The following is a 21001-nucleotide window of genomic DNA, read 5'->3' on the forward strand; positions in this document are numbered from 1 at the left end:
TCCCTTCCCCCTCCGCCCCCTACAACAGATTTACCAACTGGAGGCAACTGTGTCCAGCGTGGTAAGGACTGTTGCCTGTTTAGTCTATGGCCAAATCTCCAAAATGGTGCCAAATCTTTGGATCCGATTCAGCTGAACTGAATTGGGACAGTGATTCGAATCTTCTAATCAAATCACTGCCCCTTCGAATCAGCCAAATCTGAATCCAAAGCAAATACTTGCTGCTTCACACAGGCCTAATGTACACCATATTACTGACTCAGCTGCAGCATACTACATTTGCTTTGCTTATGGAAATTACTAATGGAAAATACCTATTTGCTCATATACAGGGAAAGTTTATTGCAAGTATTTCAAGTGCTCTGTCCTTTCTCCTTTTAAATAATCACCACTTCCTTTGGAAGTTATACCCTCACCTTACAAATGTCACTGACAAGATATTTTTCATTACCCAGTTAGTCAATTACCATTATTTAAATGCTCTTAGCTCTTTCTTTTAGTTCCTTCTTTTAATTCTTGCTTTGGGAGGTGGCAAACTGTATTGCTTTGTTTTCATCCTCTTGTTTAAACTCTGACTGATTTAGAGAGTAAGCTAAAAACATCAGCTTCTGCAGTCCTTTTAGAATCAATCCCCTATGGGAAGATATCCTACTTCTGCACATATACAGGTCAGTTATGAAGAAATAAATTAGCACAATGCCTATTTTCAATCCTTGGCACATTCCCTGATATAACTTCAGAGGCTAGGATGCTTGTGTTGCCTTAAAGTTCTGTGCATGTATTGTGTGTAAGCAGGAAACACCCTAAAAGAGTCATGTGATATGATTTTTCTAGAAATAATAGTTAGTCAATTTGTTCCCTGAACTTAGGTCGCACTGTTTAACTAATCTTTCTCATGTCGGGCTAGTTTATTTATTTAAAATGTTCTTCACAAAAGCTTTCCAATGTGGAGAACCTAACCTCATCCCAGCTGAAGAACTGCTGCATTTTCAAACCTATTAAATTTGCACAGTCTGCTGTGCATTTAAATTTGATCTGGACTTCCTTCATTAAGATTCCCTAAACCCTTGACATTCACATTAGCAAGTGGAGCACAGCTTGTATTCCCAAGTCAGGTGCCTATTCTTGACTCATGTCCAACACTGACAAAAGTTTAATTTAATTGCCAGAAACATGGCCACTGACAAGATCAATGCCATGAAGAACTTTATCCTTTTGTCATACTCCAAGTCACAAGGCATTAGGAAGGGGATGATACCAGTGCAAACAATTATTAAAATTGATTCTGAGCCAAGTTCTGATTTCAATCACTCTAGTGTAAATTCATAGTAACTCCAATAAAAGCAGTGGAGTTACTTCAGACTTAATGCAGGTGTAACTTAATCTGGCACTGTTTCATTGGAATCTATGGATCAAATTATAGATTAAATTATAAGGTCCTTACATGGACAATTTTCACTTATATTCAAGAGAGTTTTCCTTGGTAAGATTTGAAGAAGAATTCTAAAATGTGTAAAATACATATCCTACAAGTCTTACAAAGGGAGAACAAGTGTAGAACAACCCTGCTCCCCTTGAAATCAATAGTAAAACTCTCAATTAATTTACCAGGGCCTAGTCTAGTATCTGCAGCAGACAATAACGTAGCCGAGAGGTGAGAAAAACTGATCATACCAGATGTTGCGGCAAAAAGAGCTAATGCTAAACTAATGAGTGAGCAAAGGTAAACAAAATGTAAGGAGAAATACATATTAAATATACCTTTTAAAATATATTCAAACACATGTTTAAAATTACATGCCTAGGAGCTCCACGGCAATATGATTTTGTCTTACCTTCTTTGGTACAAAGAAGAGACACTTTGCTTCTGCTTTGACATGACTGCCTAAATGTCAAAACAAAAACATCATGAAAATCCTATATTGACCACTTTACTTACCATCAGAACTGTTACATCTTCCCAATACAGGTGCACATAAATCAGTTGTTAAAATTAACCCACACAGTATAATGTAACACAACAGCTCCAGAAATTGCCCTGGCTTCCACTTTGTTTCTGGAGGCAATTTAAAACATGAGTTTAGAGCTATAAGACTCTTTATGAGTTGGAGATTACCTCTTTTGGTTTTAACCCAACAGTTAAGCTCAGCTGGGAAGTGAACCTGACAATGCTAACTCTGGGCATCTGAAGGCAGTGTGAGAATTCTCTTTCTACATACAGCTGGAAGATAAAAATCTTTTAACTTTTTAAAATTCAAAAAACATTTTTCATTTTAAAAAAGGAAACTTTTGCCCAAAGAATATTGGTCTTTTGCTGAAAAACCTGAAAGTTTAAAAAAAATTCATGTAAATGAAAAATGTTTGTGTTTTTTTACAATGAAAATGTTCCAGGGGTGAGAGGAAGAGGGAGGAGATTCACTTCTTGACTATCTTATAGATGTTTCCATTCATGTACCTCCTCATCTCATTGGTTTGATGAGACCTCTCAGAGCATGTAAGTTTAAGTGTATATAGGACTCCGAAGGATCATGGCCAAGTTGTTGCTATATATATTTTCAAATATTTATCTATGTTCCTTGAGAGGTTATGATGGACATATACTGTAGTAATGGGGAAAAAAACATAAGAAATGTTTGGATTCCACAGACAATACCACTTAAAATGTAAACTATTTTTCAACTAAAACTATATTAATGTATAAACTAAAGCAATACATAAATCAATGTTGTGCTCCTATTTTATAATCAGCCTAATTAACAATTATTAGTTAACAATAACTAGTAAAAATATCAACAATGCGGGCATGTGTGGAAAATAGAGAAAAAGAGCAAATGGAGACCAAGGAGCAGAAAAAAAATTTCACTCATGAAAAATAAATATGCCCTAAGCTACCAACATTAGTACAAGCTGTTACAAAGCTGCTTTCCATTGTTAAGTTTGAACAATGCTGCAATAATATTAGTAAATAGTACAAAACTGCATAATGTAATAAAACTGTACTGATGAATATTAATGAGGGCATGCTAACAATTTAAATTTGCATAGTACTTTTGAAGCAAAAGGACCTCAATGCATTTCACAAGCAAACAAATACTTAAAATACTGTAATAAATAAATACCCCATACAGGGCAAACCAATATGGTGCCTACAGATGTTAGGGGCTGCATTCTTAACAGATGGCACTTTATACAAACCACCATGGCTAGGGACAGACATTCAAAACCCTGAGCTTAAATTGATTCAGTCTTTGCAGGTTAGTCTAACCTGGCTAGGCTGAACTAGTTTGTAACCATTCAGACATCCCCTATGGACTGAAACAATGCAGGCACATGCCTGCAGTGGCTCAGGCTAGAAGCCAGAGCTGAGGAGGGGTGTGGCAAGGCCCTGGCAAAACACTCAGATTAGGGAGGGGTCCCCCCATTGCTGTTGATAACAGAGCATTGAGTTACAGAGCAGAGAGTTACACAGGGAGCTGTTAGCATTTAGCACCCATTCAACAAAACAACAGCCTAATTAGTTCAAGCTCTTCTTAAACAATTTTTTTCCAAGGAAGGAATGGAGAGACATTACCAGCTACCTGTTGATTAGTTCCTAAGCCAACACTGTCCTGTCTGCCTTTGTCCCATCTCCCACAGCACAGGCTGTAGCCAGCCAGCATGTGGTATGCTAGCTAATGCTGAGAGGTGTCTGTGTAAAGGAGAGGGCAGGGGGAATCCCTGCTTGAACAGGGAGGTGCAGGGTGTGGGGAGGGCAGCAGGCAGGAGGAAGCCAGGCAGATGCTGCTGTGTCTGCAGTCTCTGCTGAAGCTCCAGCCAGGGACCAGGGTGGGGGCCAGCCCTGCTGGGCTGGAGCAGAGAGCAGAGCCCTGCCCAGGGCTGCACAGCATCTGGGATACTGGGGGACTCTGGTTCAAGTTAAATCAAGAAGGGGGCTAAGACAGACATTGCATAAACCGGTTTGACCCAAATCAGTTAAGTATGATATTACATTCAACCAGGTTTACCTCAAACCAGTTTCAGCTATTTTCAAACTGGTTTATGTGCACCAAGCATCTGTTCTATTACAAGTTTAAACCAGTTTCTGATTACTTAAACTGTTTTTTATGTAATGTCTGTCCCTAGCCCATGAGTTAAAAGTCCCGCCCCCAACCTAATAGATGTTTGCCTGTTGGGTCAGGGATCGAACCTGCTTACACCGGCCTCGGCCCTCTTGGCCAGCAGGCAGGGATATACCAGCAATCTCCAAAGACACTACCCATTTCCCCAGCCCCCCGCCGCCACCAGCTCTGGGGGAGGGAGCAACATCCAGCTGCTGGCTGTTTTGCCTGGCCTAAGCTGGAGGGGGGTATGGAATGGGTGTCCCCCACCCCCAGCTAGCCTGGCTAGAGTACTGGGGGAGCTGGGCCAGGCCCATGAGGTGAGGGGGTTCTGTTCCCCCCCCCCTTCTGGGCAAAAGAGCTGGCAGCCCCATGCTGCTGCCATTCTCAAGCAGTCCAGCCACAGATGGAGGGTTGGAGGGAAATAGAGCCCCCTCACCTAATATAGAGTTACCATACATCCAGGTTTTCCCAGACATGTCCTCTTTTGGAGTCTTCTTATGCATGTCCAGGCAGGTTTTTAAAAAAATATATCAGTAAATGTCTGGGATTTTGCTCTGTCTCTACCCAACTTGCCACAGCTAGGAGCTACTTGGGGCCTGGAGCAGGGAGGTCAGGGCGATTGGAGGCTGGGGCATCATGTGGTCTACATGCAGCCCCAACTGCAAGCAGAGGGGAGAGTATGTGTCTGTGTATGTGGTGTGCATATGCGCCTGCCAGTGCTGGAGCTGCAGCAGGGCAGGGACGTGAGAGAGCTGACTGCCCCTCCAATGGGGGACAGGGATGCAGCAGGGACCTGCATGGGCAGCAAGGCTTGTGGGGCGGTGGCAGGGGGCTGCAAGTCGGGAGCGAGGGGCACCAGCAGGGCTGGGATGGGGCAGAGGCTGTGGGTCAGAAGTGAGGGGTATCAGTAGGGACAGTGGGAGTGCTGCAAGTTGAGAGTGAGGGGCACCAGTATGGTCTGGGGAACAAGGTGTTGTTGGTTGGGAGTGAGGGGCAGCAGCAGGGCTGGGGGCCTGTGGCTTGGGAGTGAGGGGCAGGGGGAGGGCATGGGCATATCACTGCCCCCCAACAAACTGCCTCTCCCTCTTCCTCCCCACAATAGGTGTCCTCTTTTCTGAAGCTGGAAATATGGAAACCCTACCCTAATATCCCATCTGAGGTAGCTGCGGGGAGGGAGAGGAGGGGACGACACAAGGCAAGGAGGCTCCATTCCACACTTCCCCTTCCAGCTCAGGTCAATGACAGCTGGGTGCTGCTCCTTTCCCTCCCTCCCCTACTGACAGCTCTCCCCCTTGCATAAAAAATTAACCCTCAAGGGAACACAATTTCCCTAAGGTACTCTACTGTAGAGCACCTTAATCTAGTAGCTGATTTGAGAGGAGTTAATTTTTTCATGATTAGCCATTTTAAAAGCGCTCTACAGCCACGCACATGTGTCATGTCACATCTGTAGAGTGCTTTCAGGGGCCTGATTGCACAAAAAAATGTCACTTGTGTAAGCACTCAGTGTTACACTACTGTTTAAAACAAAAAGGTAAATGCTACTGCTTTTACTAAGCCAGAAAGTAATTTATCTGATGTGAATTTGGCCAGTTTGTATTCTTGGCAAAAAATGACCACCAGCGGTCAGACCTAGGCTGTATATATCATTGCAAGAGCTCTGTCTTAACAGGATGGGTTTTCAAATGTCTTCATGAATATAGGTACTAATCCAGCTTTGGTACAAGTCAGCACAAACCAAGGTTTACCAATATACTATGATACTTCAATATTTCAAGAGTTTCTTAATAGTTACCATTTTCTACCATGTCTTCTGAGTGACCTGAGACTAATACAGCTAACTACCTACCTCAGCTGTTTTCTAGACATCTACCAAATGTCAGAGATAACTCAAATTTAAGAGTAATTAATGGAAAAGGAATTATATGCCAGAATCTCATAGTAAAAATCTGAACAACAAGCTTTAAGTGTTTCTTTTGAACACTTGAATACTGCCTTTTGAACATATACAAAGTCTGTTTTAAGGAAAGAAGACAGTGGTGTTCAAGCCTTTTTTACTAGCTATATTGTTCCACCAGTGTTATTCTTTCTGTGATGCTTTGAGTCAAATTCAAAGTTAATTTGTACTCCAAGAACCTTATTAATTTAAAAAATGCTACAGCTATTGTACAGTTGAGGGAAATATCTGTCCTTCTACAGCCTGAATATATAGATTGCAAAATTCTGTCCTCAGAGATCCAAGGCTAATATCAGCAAATATATTATGCTGTCCCTTACATATATGTAACTCTGAAGAAAGTTTTGAAAGCAGTTCTCTGGATAAAAGGACTGTGAAATATCATCACTGAGACCAGTCATGCACTTGAGAATTTCTCTCTAAACATTTTCTCTGATTTGTGCTCCCATAGCCAGTTTCCCAAAAGAGGAAAATATGAGATGAACGTGTGTAAAATGTACACTCTGCTATCATCATTTGTCAAGTTTCTCTCTTCAGAAATACTGATGCCTTCGTTAGCCTCTGCCAGACCTTTAGGCAGCATAGTAAAATGGCATCTGGCATTAGCAACAATACCTGTAAAAGCTATTAAACGTTAGGCTTGCAAGAAGAGTCATTGACAAAATAATGTATTTCTCTCCTTTGGATTATACAGTTTAAGCATTCTTGATATTTGTCCAATCATACAAGTTACTTTCTTGGAGAACAGAAATCAGTATCAGTATTCATAGTTGGATACAGAATCATAGAAAATGGGGGTTGGAAGGTACCTCAGAAGGTCGTCTAGATCAGCATGTCTCAGCCCAGTGGTTCTCAACTTTTTTCTGACTGGGACTCATTTGCAAAGGTCCATGGTCTGTCCCAACCCACACTCCCCTGGCTCTGCTGGAGCTTGACCCCCAGACCCCTGCGCCCTGGGCCATGCTAGGGCCCCTCACTCCCAACCTGCAGCCCCCTCCCCTCCCCACAGCCCTGCCGGAAGGATCCCAGCTGCCCCTGTCCCACTCGAGCAAGGAGTAGAGTGGCTTTAGTGGCTCCAGCTTATGTGAGCGGCAGCAGAGCGAGTCCAGCTCAGCACAGGCTGGAAGGAGGAGGAGGGAGGCTCCTGTGCTGCACCAAGCAGTCTGGTCACGGCCCCTCCCATCCCCTGAGCAGTGTCTTCTAGCCGCCCTGTCCCCATGAGCACAGGCACTGGCCCTGCTGCTGCCAACCTGCCCACACAGCTCTCTCCCCTGCCCCTTCCCCCACTGGAAGGGGAAGGTGCCTTCTCGCTGCCCCTCTGCTCTGCAGCAGTCTTGGCACCTGGGCACATTTCTCCAGTGCCGATTGGCCCAAGCAGCCCCTTGCAGGCTGGAATGCTGTCAAGGCTGCAAGGGGAGACCCATGCTTTCCCACGCTGATTTGTCCGTGACCCTTTCAAATATTCCCACAACCTACTTTTGGGTTGTGACACATGGGCTGAGACATGCTGATCTAGTCCAACCCCTACTCAAAGCAGGACCATCCTCATCTATATCATCTCAGCCAAGGCTTTGTCTACCTCCACCTCAAAGGATGGAGATTCCACAGCCTCTCTGGGTAACCTGTTCCAGTGCTTTACTACTCTCCTAGTGAGAAGGCTTTCCTCATATCTGACCTAAACTTCCCTTGCTGCAACTTGAGATCGTTGTTTCTTGTCCTGCTACTTGCCACCGTTAAGAACAGTGTACCTCCACCTTCTTTGTAATTACCCTTTTAGGTAGTTGAAGGCTGCTATTAAATCTCCCCTCAGCCTTCGCTATTAAACCTCCCCTTAGCCCTCTGTTCTCCAGACTAAATAAACCCGGTTCCCTCAGCCTCTCCTCAGAAGTCATGAGCCCCAGCCCTGGAACCATTTTCACTGCCCTCCACTGGACTCTCTCCAATATGTCCACATCTGTTCTGCAGTGGGTGGCCCAATAATTGACACAGTACTCCAGATGTGACCTCACCAGTGTCAAATAGAGGGGAATAATTATTTCCTTCAACCTGCTGGCAACACTCCTACTAATACAGCCCAGTAAGGTGTTAGCCTTCTTGGCAACAAGGGCACATTGTTGGCTCATATTGAGTTTATTGTCCATTGTAACCCCCAGGTCCTTCTACAGTCTGAATACACAGACTGCAAAATTCTGTCCTCAGGGATGCAAGGCTAACTTACTTTGTCATTTTGAATGGGCATACTTCTCATCCTACACTCAACATAGAACATGGCTAATTCTGACAACCCCCAAGGGGGGTTATAGCTATTTTGAGCTATTTGGGGCTGAAGGCCCAAGTGGCTTGTCTGACTTGAGAAGTCTAGTGACAACTGCCATGACTCTGTTATCAACCATTTGCCAAATGCATGGTCAAAAATTATGTTGGCTTATCAGGTTTTCCTTTATTCTTAATTTAAAACTAACAGACATAAATTGTATTCTAACCTTCTCTCAGAGTTAGCTAGGTTCTACTCAACCTCTTATCTTCTGACTCAGGAGATGTCTACACTGCAAGAGAACAGCATATCATAAAAATACTAAATTCGCTTTAAATGAACTAGCTCAGGTACCAGAAGGTGGCTAGCCATAGCAGCATAGAGCTAAGCATAAACTAATTGATTCTGCCAAGAAACAAGCTCATTCACAGCAAGCTTTGCTATCTTTCCACTGTACTGCAAATCTTGAGAAGATGCCTTCTTTCTAGGGAACAGATATATTTCTGATTAAATGTTTTGTGAACTTTTCCAGTATTATTTATTACCTGGCTATTGATCCATCAGCTGGCTTTATGAGCTGGCATGACACTTTTTCTTTCAGTTTATGAAGCTGTCATTGTAACCTTTGACAGTTTAGGATATTGTTTCAGTGTCCTGGACCAATATCTTTGATATTGTCCTAGTTAGTTATAGCCTGTCCTCCCGACTTCCAGAAATATTTTCTAGAATTCACCTGTCTGCAAGGGATAAGGAGCAACTGCTTCTTCAACTATTTCTCTCCTCACTAATAGGTAGAATTCTCTTTCATTTGTTCTGGTTCTTAAAAACAGAAATCCTCTTTTATTCCTGAGCCTAATCAGAGAGTGACCTGAGGGGCCTTAGTGTCCCAGAAGGAGGGGTCTTCCAAATGCCCTGAATCTAGAAATGAAACTCCCTCTAGAAGCATAAATCTGAAAGAGGTGTCAAGAAGTGATTCAGTCCAACATGCTACACTGAGGCAGGATCAGGTAAGCCCCGTAAAGGTGTTTAATCTGCTCTTACAAAACTTCCAGTGAAGGATATTCCACATTCTTAGATAGTCAGTTCTGATGTTTCACCACCCTAATGGTTAGAAAGGTTTTCCTAATATTCAGTCTAAATCTTTCGCTGCAAATCTGCTGATTTGTTCTTATCCTTGCTTTGGGACCATGGCAGACAACTGGTCCTCATTCTTTCAATAACAACGTTTACGTACTAAGAGAATGTTATCATGTGCCCATCCCTCATCTTCGTTGTGAACTAATACTCTGTTCCTGCAATCTTTCCTCAGGGTTCATGTTTTCTAAATCCTTCATCAGTCTTTCTACTCCTCTGGATTCTCCAGTATTTCTTACAGTATGGGACCAAACTTCTGACACAGCAGTCCAGCTGAGGCCTCACCAACAAGTAGAGTAGAGCAATCATCTCCTATGCTTTATATGAAACACTTCTGTTATAATAACAGAAACAAGGAAAAATAGAGTTGTAAGGGAATTCAGGAGGTCATCCCTCTGCTCAAGGGAAGATTATGCCTGCCCAAATTCTCTGACCTACTCTTAAAAATTTCCTATAGCCATTTTCACCAAATGATTAACTCTTACAAACTAATTAATAATTTGCTCCAGAAACTTTCTAGGGATCAAAGTAAGCTGAACAGTCTGTAATTCTCTGTGTCCTCCTCTGTCCCTTTGCCCTCACCCCTGAAACTTAGGGAATTCCTCTGTCCTCCATTAGATATTTGTAATAACCCTGACTTGCACCCTCCAGAAGTACACTGAGGAAGCCTCTTCTAGGATTGCTTTTCCTTCTGGAGATTTCCATTACAAATGTGTAATGACCTTCCAATGTCCAGTTTTTCTCTGGATATTTGGAGAAGGCCAAGGGCAGATCCTTGGGGCTGCAGTAGTGCAGGTACAGCACATAAACAGTGAACTTTCTTCCCCCAAGACCTATGGTCTCCACTGTCCATCATACCTTCTGCACTAGGTGAGCTCTCCACCACACCCCTCAAATCCTGGGTATGTTCCTGAAGGCAGCCTGCAAACTTCCAGTTGGTTAGGCCTGGTTCCACATTAGTCAGTACCATTTCAGAATAGCTCATTATATGAAATCCACCAAGGTATCCAGAACAGCAGATGCTGCAAAGAAAACCTTCCACAAGTGAATTTAACTTATGTTTGGAAGCTGTGGTCTCTCCAAATATAGGAACTCATCTATAGTAGTCCCAGTAAGGGAAACAGATGTTGCTGAAGGCTTTGCCTGATGTCCTTCCCTATTGGTTATTAAGGATCTCCCACAGCAATTGTCTTGTTCTTTTAAGAGTCTAACAGAGGTATCAACTCCCTTCAAAACTTTCTAACCTTTCCTAGACTTGCTCTACTCTCCTCCCTGATGAGGTTGTCCTAATTAGTAGCTACTGTGATAAGCAACCAGCTGGGGAAGATTTTTTCCCAGAGAAGAAGAGAAACAAACAGCAGTTTACTGTAGATGTAGCTTGCAGTCTGACCCTAAGATAGCAACAACTGGGCTTATTATAGCTGCTGAGAACCATGTGAGAGGTAGGAGAGGAGATATAGAAAAAGCATGTAGGGGACTGCAGACCTTTAGGAAATAGTTTTGAGCAGATGAATAGGTTACATTACTTGTTGTTGCAGAGTGAAATAGGCAAATTCTGTAATTAGGAAAAGACCTAGTATAGGCATACTTGTTTCTTTGGAGGCAGAGAATTATGGTAGGATCCTGGAACAATGGCCCAGTCACTGAGGCACTCTCAGATATCAGGTACTCTCTCTCCTGCAAGCTGGAGATGTGGAAACTTTCCCACAACACACACACACAAAGGAAGGACATTGTGCCTCAGAAGCCAGAAATTGTTTTTTGTTTTAAATAACATTTACATTATTACCAGTTTACTCCATATTTGGCATTCCCTGAGATTGGTATATGAAGCACAGAAATGCTAACCAATGCTACAGCAGTGTTTTCTGCAAGCATGACTGCCAAATAAGATTAAAATTGAAATAGACTTTGCAAACTAATGTCTTAGTACTGCAAAGGCACATGCAAGTATTTAACTTTATGCCAGGTGAGCAGTCTGCAAACAAGACTTTGCAGTATTCAGGTCTGAGGACCAACACCTGAAGATCCAACAAATTGCTGAGCTCCTCTGTGAGGTGCTGAGCAAATTTTAAATTAGATTTGATAGTCCATGAATTTTTATAATGCTTCCTTTTTCCACCAGTAACATCTGACCCCTTCCAAATCATGAATGGATGAGAGTTAAAGACATGTGGTTGTCGAATTCTCTTTGTATGGAATCATATTTATTTTTGTAAATGTAGTCATTATTTCATTAGCTAGCCAATGATACTCTGCTTAGAGTTTATCATAAAATGTATAGGCTATGAAAACATGATCAAACAGATAATTAGATTCATGAAGAAGATCCAAAAGGAAACTGAAGATGTTAACTCATTTTAGAATTTTTCTGATTAGTGTTTGTGTTTGTATGCATGCATAAGCAGATATCTTACACATCCCAAACAAAGATGGGAGGTGCCATCCTCCCTTTCTAAATTCTCATCCACAGCATTGAAATACACATCATCTACATGCATTAGTTTCCTTACCCTTTCACTAGAAGTGCATGTAATGTGGAGGCATTTCTATTCTTCCAGTCTGAGTGCAGTTTTAGCCATTTCTGATGCTGTAGCTCTTCATGTTCTTGTACAATTTCTGTTGTAGGCAGCCCCCTGAAATGAAAAAAAAACCATTCATGAATCTTTAATCAACTGTGACTTTGACTACCCATACATTACATTATGGGAGAGAAAGACACTTTCATTCCTCCCCTGTACTCCAAAGACAGCCAACTGATTTACATGCGATTGAGGGGAAGGGGTTTGGTCAAAGTCATACATCCTAGGATTTTATTACTATTCATGAAAAATTTTGTAACAACTAGGAGCAGGAATGAAGGTGAGAAATGGAAATTTCAAGGGTTTTTGCTGATGGTATAAAATGCATATTTTTATATATGCTTTTTCATTCCTGCTCCATTTGGATTAAAATGTGAATGAGCATATTCAAGATGTTCTATCCATCAAGTTCTTTCCCCACGACTATTTTCCTAAATGTATCATGTATATGATTGTTTGCCTATCAGGACTGATGATTAGATGATGATCCAGTTGCATTCATGCTGATCATAGGAACCTCCCCAGGAGAAAATTTTAGCCCAAAATCAAGAATCTCTTCAATGACACACAAGGCTCAATAGAGCCAAGAGTTGGAAATTGTTCAAGTTCAGTTTCTTCTTCTTTGCTCTTAGGGTGAGCAAAACTTTCTGTCTCTAAAGATCTCTGTTTGAAGGCTATTGATACAAAGCCTTCAATCCTCAGGCACAAATTAATGCTATGGTGCTATATATCAAGTGTTGGAACATCAGAAAATCATATATATTTCTCTTGAATTAATTTAGGATTTAGGAAAATAGTGTGATGACACTTAACCTCAAGAAAGATTCCTGTTAACCATTTATATATTGGTTAAATGAGTTCTGTTTATAGTGGGGGATACAGATCAGACATGTAAATAAATATCACGCCACTCCGTCCCAAAATATGAAAGCCTTTTACTGAAGGAAGTAGCAGATTCTCAAGTTAAACACAGCAACATTAAGATTATTCTTAGATTTTGATTTCAAAACTGTTGTTGCACCTGTGTGCTACAATGATAACTGTGTCAATCAATCAATCATAGAGAAGTAAGGCTGGAAGGGACTTCAACAGATTGTCTAGTCCAACGTGGGACCAAACCTGCAACCTTATTAGCACCAGGGTTTAACAGAGTTAAACTGTCAAAATAGGTAACTTCCTTGGTATATATATTTCATTGCTGTGAAGTTGACTATCATCAGCCTAAAAACTTGAGAGAAACATGTTTCTGAATATTTCCTATTCATATTTCAGTAGAACTGAATGGAAAATGTGAATTTTTTTGTAATTCCAGACTTTTCCCACTCTACACCAGGACAAAACTGAGTCCCCTTGAAGTAAGAGAGACAGATACTACCAGCCCCAGGATACCCAATAGCCCAGTGGTTGGGGCACTTACCTTGAACACAGTAGGGTCTGGCCCCTGCTGTAATGTATATTTAATTATATATATATATATATATATATATAAAATAGGCTAGTTTCAACAAGAGAGACGTGTCTCAGCATAGCAAGGGCTAGAATGTGGGCTCAAGTCCATACTTTGAACCAGCCGGAGCAGAGAACTCCACTCCTAGGTAAGCATCCCACCACTGGGCCATAGGCTGCTCTGGAATGGGTAGCTCTGTCATTTTGACAGGATATTATATCCTTATTAAAACTGGCACGTACATTCCTATGAAAAGTTGCAGTTTGTATACACTGACAATTTCATATCAAAATTATTTTATTGGAAAATTCCTGACCATACTAGTTGCGAGGTAGTTTTTAAGTTCCCTCTAAAGCTCAGCTACAGCAGTTAACTGAGCCCAGTTCTGAAGTTCAGCCAAATGCTGATTCCCAAGCATTAACTTGAGTAGCCACTTAAGCTACTAAAAATATCCACAAGGTTGGGAGGGGAGAATGAGTGTTAAAAAAGCAGACAGGAAGTAACAGGGTACAGTCAAATCCAAGTCATGCCCCATCTCCTAGGCTAAGTACAGACAGCCAAAACAAAGCCAGAGACTGAATTTATTCAGTCTTTTCAGGTTAGCCAAAGCTGCAAAGATTGAACCAATACCCAAATGAGCAGACAATCACTCTTGAGTCAGGAAATACAGCTGTATACAGCCAAAAGCCAAGGGGTGCTACAGCACAACTCTCTGGCATGTAGCCAGTGTGGGCTGTGTATTCGCTTCCTCTTCCTGCTGCACCTGAGGTTTCTGGGATTTGCAGTCCACAGTCATAGCAGCAGGATTCTGCAGGGTTGCTCATCACTTCCTCTTCTGCCTCAAGGATTTGTAGTCCATAGTTGCAGCCAGTAGGGCAGGGCAGCTCTGTATTTGGGGGAAGGTGAGTTTAACACCCCTCCCTGGCCCCAAACCCCAGCTCAGATTTGCCTGGTGGGGCCAATGAGCTAGCCAGTGAGCCAGCCCTCACTGTGCCAGCTAGGGAGCAAAAAGGCAGGGCCAGACCTGCTCTCTGGAGCAGACGGCACGGCACAGCCCAGCCCAGCCCAGCCCAGCCCAGGCCTGCAAAGCATGCTAGGTGGGGTTCTCTGATTTAACTCGAACCAGGGAGGGGTCTGGGACACAGTATCATAAACCAGTTTCATAGAATCATAGGGTTAGGGTTGAAAGGGACCTCAGGAGGTCATCTAGCCCAACCCCCTGCTCAAAGCAGGACCATCCTCAACTAGATCCTCTGAGCCAAAGCTTTGTATAGCTGGATTTTGAAAACCTCCAAGGATGGAGCTCCCACTACCTCTCTAGGTAACTTGTTCCAGGGTTTTACTAGCTGCCTATTACCCTACCCTCCTTAAAACCCTGCCCATTAGGAAGAAAATTCTTCCTAATATCTAACCTAAACTTCCCTTGCTGCAGCTTGAGACTGTTGCTCTGTGTTCTGTCATCTGTCACCACTGAGAACAGTGTAGCTCCATCTTCTTTCAAACCCCACATCAGGTAGCTGATACTACATTCAGCTAGGTTTATCTTAAATCAGTTTTGGCCATTTTGGTACTGGTTTATGTGCACTGAACTTCTGTTCTGTTACAAGTTTAAACCAGTTTCTGATCACTTAAATCGGTTTATGTGTAACTTCTGTCCCTAGCCCAGGTCACATATTCTGTAGTACCAGGAAGACAAGGCTATGCTAAGATCTATGTAATATCAGAATACAGTTAAGCCTGCACATTCCCTAGGAATCTTCATAGCAGACAACAGAGCCAACAATTTTACTCCAACTGAAATAGAAGGATAACTGAACTTAATATTTTTTTTAGGAAGGAAGGAAGGATTATTGCTTAGGGCTAAATTCCCTAGTGGTCAAAGAAAACTAAATATTAATGCAGAAAGTATAAACAGAGGAAAAATGTGTTTGGGATATAATTTTCAGGCATCAAAATTGTGAAATTTAAGCCAACACACCTTAAACAAACAAACAGATGTTGCCTAGCCTGAATCTACTACTAAAAATGGAGTCTTATTTCTTTTTTAAAAAATAAAATACATTTTTGAAAATTCACAAGGTACTTGGAAAGCAGCCTGCTCTCTGACACTGAAACAATGCAATGGGCTATAGCTTTAAGTATTTTAAGAGTGTTGAAATGAGAGGTGAACTCTCCTTTCCCCACAAGACATTACTAAGGTGTCAAGGGTCCAGGGAAAATAACTGGAAAGGAAAATTAAAACCCTGTTGTTATTATTACTGTTATTGTTTAAATGCTGACAATGCACTTAAGAATGATGTTCCCAGTTCAGAAAAGCACTCAAGCATATGTTTAACAATATATTCAAAAGTCCCATCTTACTTTAGTGTCACTGGACACCTATTAGTTAGACACAAAAAAGGAAAAGAGCAAGCACAGTGGAACTTAAAAACAGAGATAGATGGTTCTGTACCAGTCATTAGGGGCCCAATCATGCATTCTTTCTGAACTCATAAAGTCAGGGGAAGTGTTGGGAGCATAAGAAATGCAAGATCTGACGCTAAGTGGCACAGAGGGACAATGAAGATGTGTAATAGGCAACGTGTTATATTTCAAAAATGTTGTTCTGGCTTTTCCTGATAAATGGATGTAATAAGAAAACATTATGGATTCTCTAGTTCTGCCAAAAAGGCTTTGAGATATCAAGAAAACATGCAACAGTCAAACTTACATTTGTTCCTTAATAAGGACTTACAAAATGAATGTGGACAGTCTATAATAGCAATGGTTTCTTTTTTATAGTAGATGTTAAGGAAAAAAATCCAATTAAGCCCAAATCAAACCTGAAGGAATAATTTGAAGATTCTAAGAAGCAATTACAAATTAAAAGCCTTTAAAAATATAAAACATATAGTTGGCCATGCTCCTTAAATTGAAATCAGGTCTAGAAAAGTGTAGCTATTTGGATACATTATATAATCAAACTGATGCACAGTTTAGTTCCTTTTTAATCATCTTGCAGTTTCTAGAGTTTGATTTTATTTTCAAGCAATTGGTTGTGTATCGCTTTCCTTGAAAAATCATGTTTTTCAGATCTATTTCCACAAATAACTATGGAGGCATATGCTATGTTTAAACATATTTGAGTCACCAAGATTTATGGGACCCCTTCCACGCCCAAGTTTATTAAGACTCTCTGGTTGACAGCTAGGGAGTCCTTTACTTGGAAAGATATAGGTAATATTTCTCAGCTTTACAATTAATCATTTATTAAATGTTCATGGTAGCTCTTATATTAAAAATCAGATTCCTTCATGGAAGAAGGACAGGAGGCAGATTAGTCTGGATAGGCAGGTATACTCCTCCTCATAACATCCACTCTGTGACTGCGAGAGACAGGATTTGGGGCTAGTTGGACCTGTAGTGTGAAGCAGTATGGCATTCCTTAGGTTCTTTGTCCATTTCTGCTGTTCTCACCAGAAAAAGCCAGAATCACACTAACAACTCCTTTATCAGGGCTTGATGATCAGTAAATATAGGGCAGGTATTTCTGAAGCACTTACTGTCATAGTATTACTGAAATGATACCACTTATACCTACCATTCTGTCTACAATGGACATTTTCAAAAATGGCCTAAAAATAAATAATATGGGATACTTACTGTGACTGTTAAAAGTTACTGAAAAGGCAGAATGAGATCTTTTGTTTTAGGGAAACTGCTAGGCCCTTATGGCAGGGATCAAAAAAGTTCTTTTTTCAGTCAGAAGCATGCAAAATTGTGTTTTGCAGGCCTCAAAAACAATGCATAGATTTTAAAAATAAAAGTCATGAGGATAATTATTTTTCTTTTAAAAAATTGATATTTATGGTCTGAAAGAAAATCCTTGAAAATCTTTAAGAACAAATTTTGGCCTCAGTTGCAAAACTTGACAACAGTGCCTCTGAGTGCAAGTGGTCTATTCCACTAAACAAAACAAATCACTAGAAATTATGTCAAACTGGCTACTCTGCATCAGACTAATAGAAAGCTGAAAATAGGTTGGAACAGTTCCATTAGATGATATTTACACGTACATGTCTTCAAGCTAGGTAATATCTGTTACACTAATGACTTTGCCCATGAGTCCACTGAATAAGTTGCTATTTTGATATATGTGAATTGCAACATGAAGAAAAGGTGAACTGCATAAATAGCTCCAGACTACTTGCAACACTCCCATAAAGAAAGATCCAGTAAGACCTATAAAATTAAGAACATACTACATCATGCTCCTTGTAAGGAATGAGTGAGTTTTCCAGGGCTGCTTTTTTAAAAATCTGAACAATAAACCAAATTCTGGATTTTAAAAATGGAAAAGGATGTAGATCATTTCTGATTGGTAAATCTCTCACACTTAGGAATGACATGGTGCTAATTCAAGACTAATTCAAGCCTTTAGTCTGCCTTCAATGTCTGCTTTTTAAGCATATTCCTTTTAAAGTAGCCTGAGAAGTAGTTTCCCTTGATTCACCGACTACAAATTGCTAATAAAGAACTAAACATGTTTTTTGGCAAACCTGTTGTAAGTGCAATCCATATGGAAAGGCTTTCAGTAGGACTGGCAGAATTAACTAGACTCTGAGGTCCTGACCTTGGATCCTGTGTGCTGCATGGCTTATTCCTCAGAGTCTCCTCTGGGCATATTAAACAATTATCACTCCATGATCTACTACCCAGGATGTGCATGGTGGATGCTAACAAGTATCTTTAAAACACTGCATTTTCCTCATTAAAAAGGCTTTTGTGCTGCAAATAGCTTTCTCCTCTTATATCCTCTTACGGTAAATAGAAGTCTCCTCTATTGGTTTTCAATATCTTCTCATTTTCCCCAACACCACGTACATGCACTGTCATATCTTGGTAGTTTTATTTTTGAAGAATCTTCTTTAAATATTTTGCCCAATACATTATAATTTTGTGGAATGGATTTAATCTAGCATACCTTTCTCCAGATACCAAATATAAAAGAAACACTGCAGAAAAAATTAGACCTAAACCCCATGCAGCCATATGATGGACATGAGTCTATAATTACCACAAATACTGTATGATCTTAATGAGGTGACTGTAGCTTAACTTCATTTTGCTTTTGTAAGGAAAAACCTATTCCAGATTATATTATATAACACACTATTTAACATCATGGTTAAAGGGCACCATCATGCTTTGCATGTGACCAACTTTTTAATCCAGGCTCCTATCCCACAGAGCACACAAGCATACTTTTGCACAGGAAATCAATGGAACTATTCATAAAAATGAAGTGAAAAATATGCTTCAGGTCTTTGTGAGATTGTAGCACCCATTAAAACAGTATGCCCTGATTATTCTCTATGAAGTATCTTTAAAGGGCTATAAGGGCTTTTCTCTCTTTTACTAATGCTTACAAGATCCTTTCAGAGAGAAAAAAATTAGCTGTATAAATAAACAAGCCAAGTTACATAGTGGCATGTCTACACGTGAGCATTTACTTTGCAGTAACTGAATTGACTGCGCAGTAAATATGTCAACTTACCCCAGCTTGAGTTTAAATTTGATACCTGCATCAGGCAGGTATCAGATTTACACCTGATTAGTTACTGCACAGTAACACTATGTATGTGGACTGACTTATGACTAACTTTAGTACCAAGTCAGTCCACACACAGTGATAATGCACTTTAGTGCCTGACAAGGTTTTTTGGGTAAATCTGATATCTTTTATTAGACCAACTCAAATAGTTGGAAAAATTCTTTTTTGCAAGCTTTCAGGTTTAAAAACCTTTCATCAGGCTGAGGAAGCATCTGCAGTTGGTGTGTGCTCTTCCTGGATGGAAGGAATAGTAAAGAAGCCAGAGGCTGGTATGCATGCAAGAAAGGCAGTCAGTGAAGATGTAAACTGAGGATTCACTGACTGCCTTTCTTATATGCATACCAGCCTCTGGTTTCTTTACTATTCCTTCCATCCAGGAAGAGCACACACCAACTACAGATGCTTCTTCAGCCTGACAAAGGGTATTTTTACCCAAAAGTTTTCTAAAAAGAATTTTTCCAACCATCTGAGTTGGTCTAATAAAAGATATCAGATTTACCCAAATAACCTTGTCTGCCTATATCCTTATAGTGCCAACATGGCTACAACCTACCCCCCTTTAATGCCTGCACATATAAATGCAAGCCTATTCCCATTTACTGCAAAGTTAATTTAAGCCAGCATATAAATGCACGTGTAGACACGGCCACATATGCACAAAGGGTGGATTCCTCAATGCCCTTCTGGCCCTTTCCAGCAAGAAAAAAGATTAGAACAGTCAAAAGTAGGTCTAAAAAATATTAGGCATTTATACACCTACTTTATTGCCCCATGACCCACCAGAGATCCACTGCTTCCAAACAGACTCGATTAATTGAGTCTGCTCACCCACAATTTGAAGTGAACTGTGCTGCGCCATGTGCAGTTGTATAAGCGGTGAAATGCACATAAGTGCGAGAAAATAGTGGCGGTGTGCTTTTGAACTAAAGTACCTCCAGTGTGTTTTAGTTCAAAAGTGTGCCGCTACCATTTTCTCAGGGCTGATGTGCATTTCACTGCTTATACAACTGTAAGCGTTGCAGTGCCTGGCACTGAAGCACTTGAATGTATAAAAATGTCCATTAGTTTCAAACGAAGAAACATCTCCCTTTGCACAAACACTACAGAAGCTGTAGCATAACTTGTGGTGGGTAAGTTGGGCACCAGCGCCAGGTGCCATCTTATCTATGGTGTCAGAATGGTGCCTCTCCCCTGGGGGATTTGATAATGATTTTCAAATACAAAAAGAGTTGTCATTATTTGCTGTGTCCACAGGGGACAGGACAAGAAGAAACAGGCTTAAATTTAAACAAAGGAAATTGAAGTTGGATTTTGGGGAGAACTTTAGCTATGAATGCATTTCAGCATTGGAACAGAATACAGTGGAATCTCCATCCTTCAACATTTTTAAGTTCAGGAAAAATTGCTCATGTAGGTATAATAAGTATCCTTAGTAAAGTTGTCAACCTGAAGTAAACTGGAATTTCTGAGCTCCTGACCAATTGGAGTGGCAGCCTAAAGAATACACTGAATCAGTCAGACCTTAGGATGCCCAAAGACACAACTAATGGGTTGTTTTAAACCATAGAAAAGTTTCTATCACTGGTGAAGTGTATAATGTCCACAACTACCGACAATGTTTTCAGATACTGTTTCCATTTTATTATTGACTTTAAAATGATGTTAAGGAACATTGGTTGACTTAAAACCTGAAGGCAAGTCTCCTGCACAAAATTTTCAAGGGCTTCTAAGTGTATAACTCCCAATTTTTTAAAGAAAAATGGAGTTTGGGATCAAATGTAATCTTACACTGTCTGTAGACTTATGAAGATATTCTACTGTGCTTACTACCAAAGAAACGGAAAACAAATTCCATTTCCTTCTACGACCAGGTGACCTATCACCTGGACAAGGGGGAGGAGATTGATGTCGTATATCTTGATTTTAAAAAAGCC

General features: G+C 40.8%; 1 protein-coding gene across 3 annotated transcripts in view; it reads right to left on the minus strand.

The window, feature by feature from the left end:
• CORIN (corin, serine peptidase) overlaps positions 1–21001 on the minus strand; it is a 236358-nt gene that overhangs the window by 12283 nt on the left and 203074 nt on the right. For all 3 annotated transcript variants that reach the window (XM_019553231.1, XM_019553230.1, XM_019553232.1), the window contains 2 exons: positions 11959–12081; positions 1836–1885 (listed from right to left, as the gene is read on the minus strand). In XM_019553231.1, the coding sequence (XP_019408776.1) occupies positions 1836–1885; positions 11959–12081 (173 nt within the window). The remainder of the gene's footprint in view (positions 1–1835; positions 1886–11958; positions 12082–21001) is intronic.

Source organism: Crocodylus porosus, unplaced genomic scaffold (genome assembly GCF_001723895.1).
Source record: "Crocodylus porosus isolate Cpor-Errol unplaced genomic scaffold, CroPor_comp1, whole genome shotgun sequence".
Taxonomy (NCBI): domain Eukaryota; kingdom Metazoa; phylum Chordata; order Crocodylia; family Crocodylidae; genus Crocodylus; species Crocodylus porosus.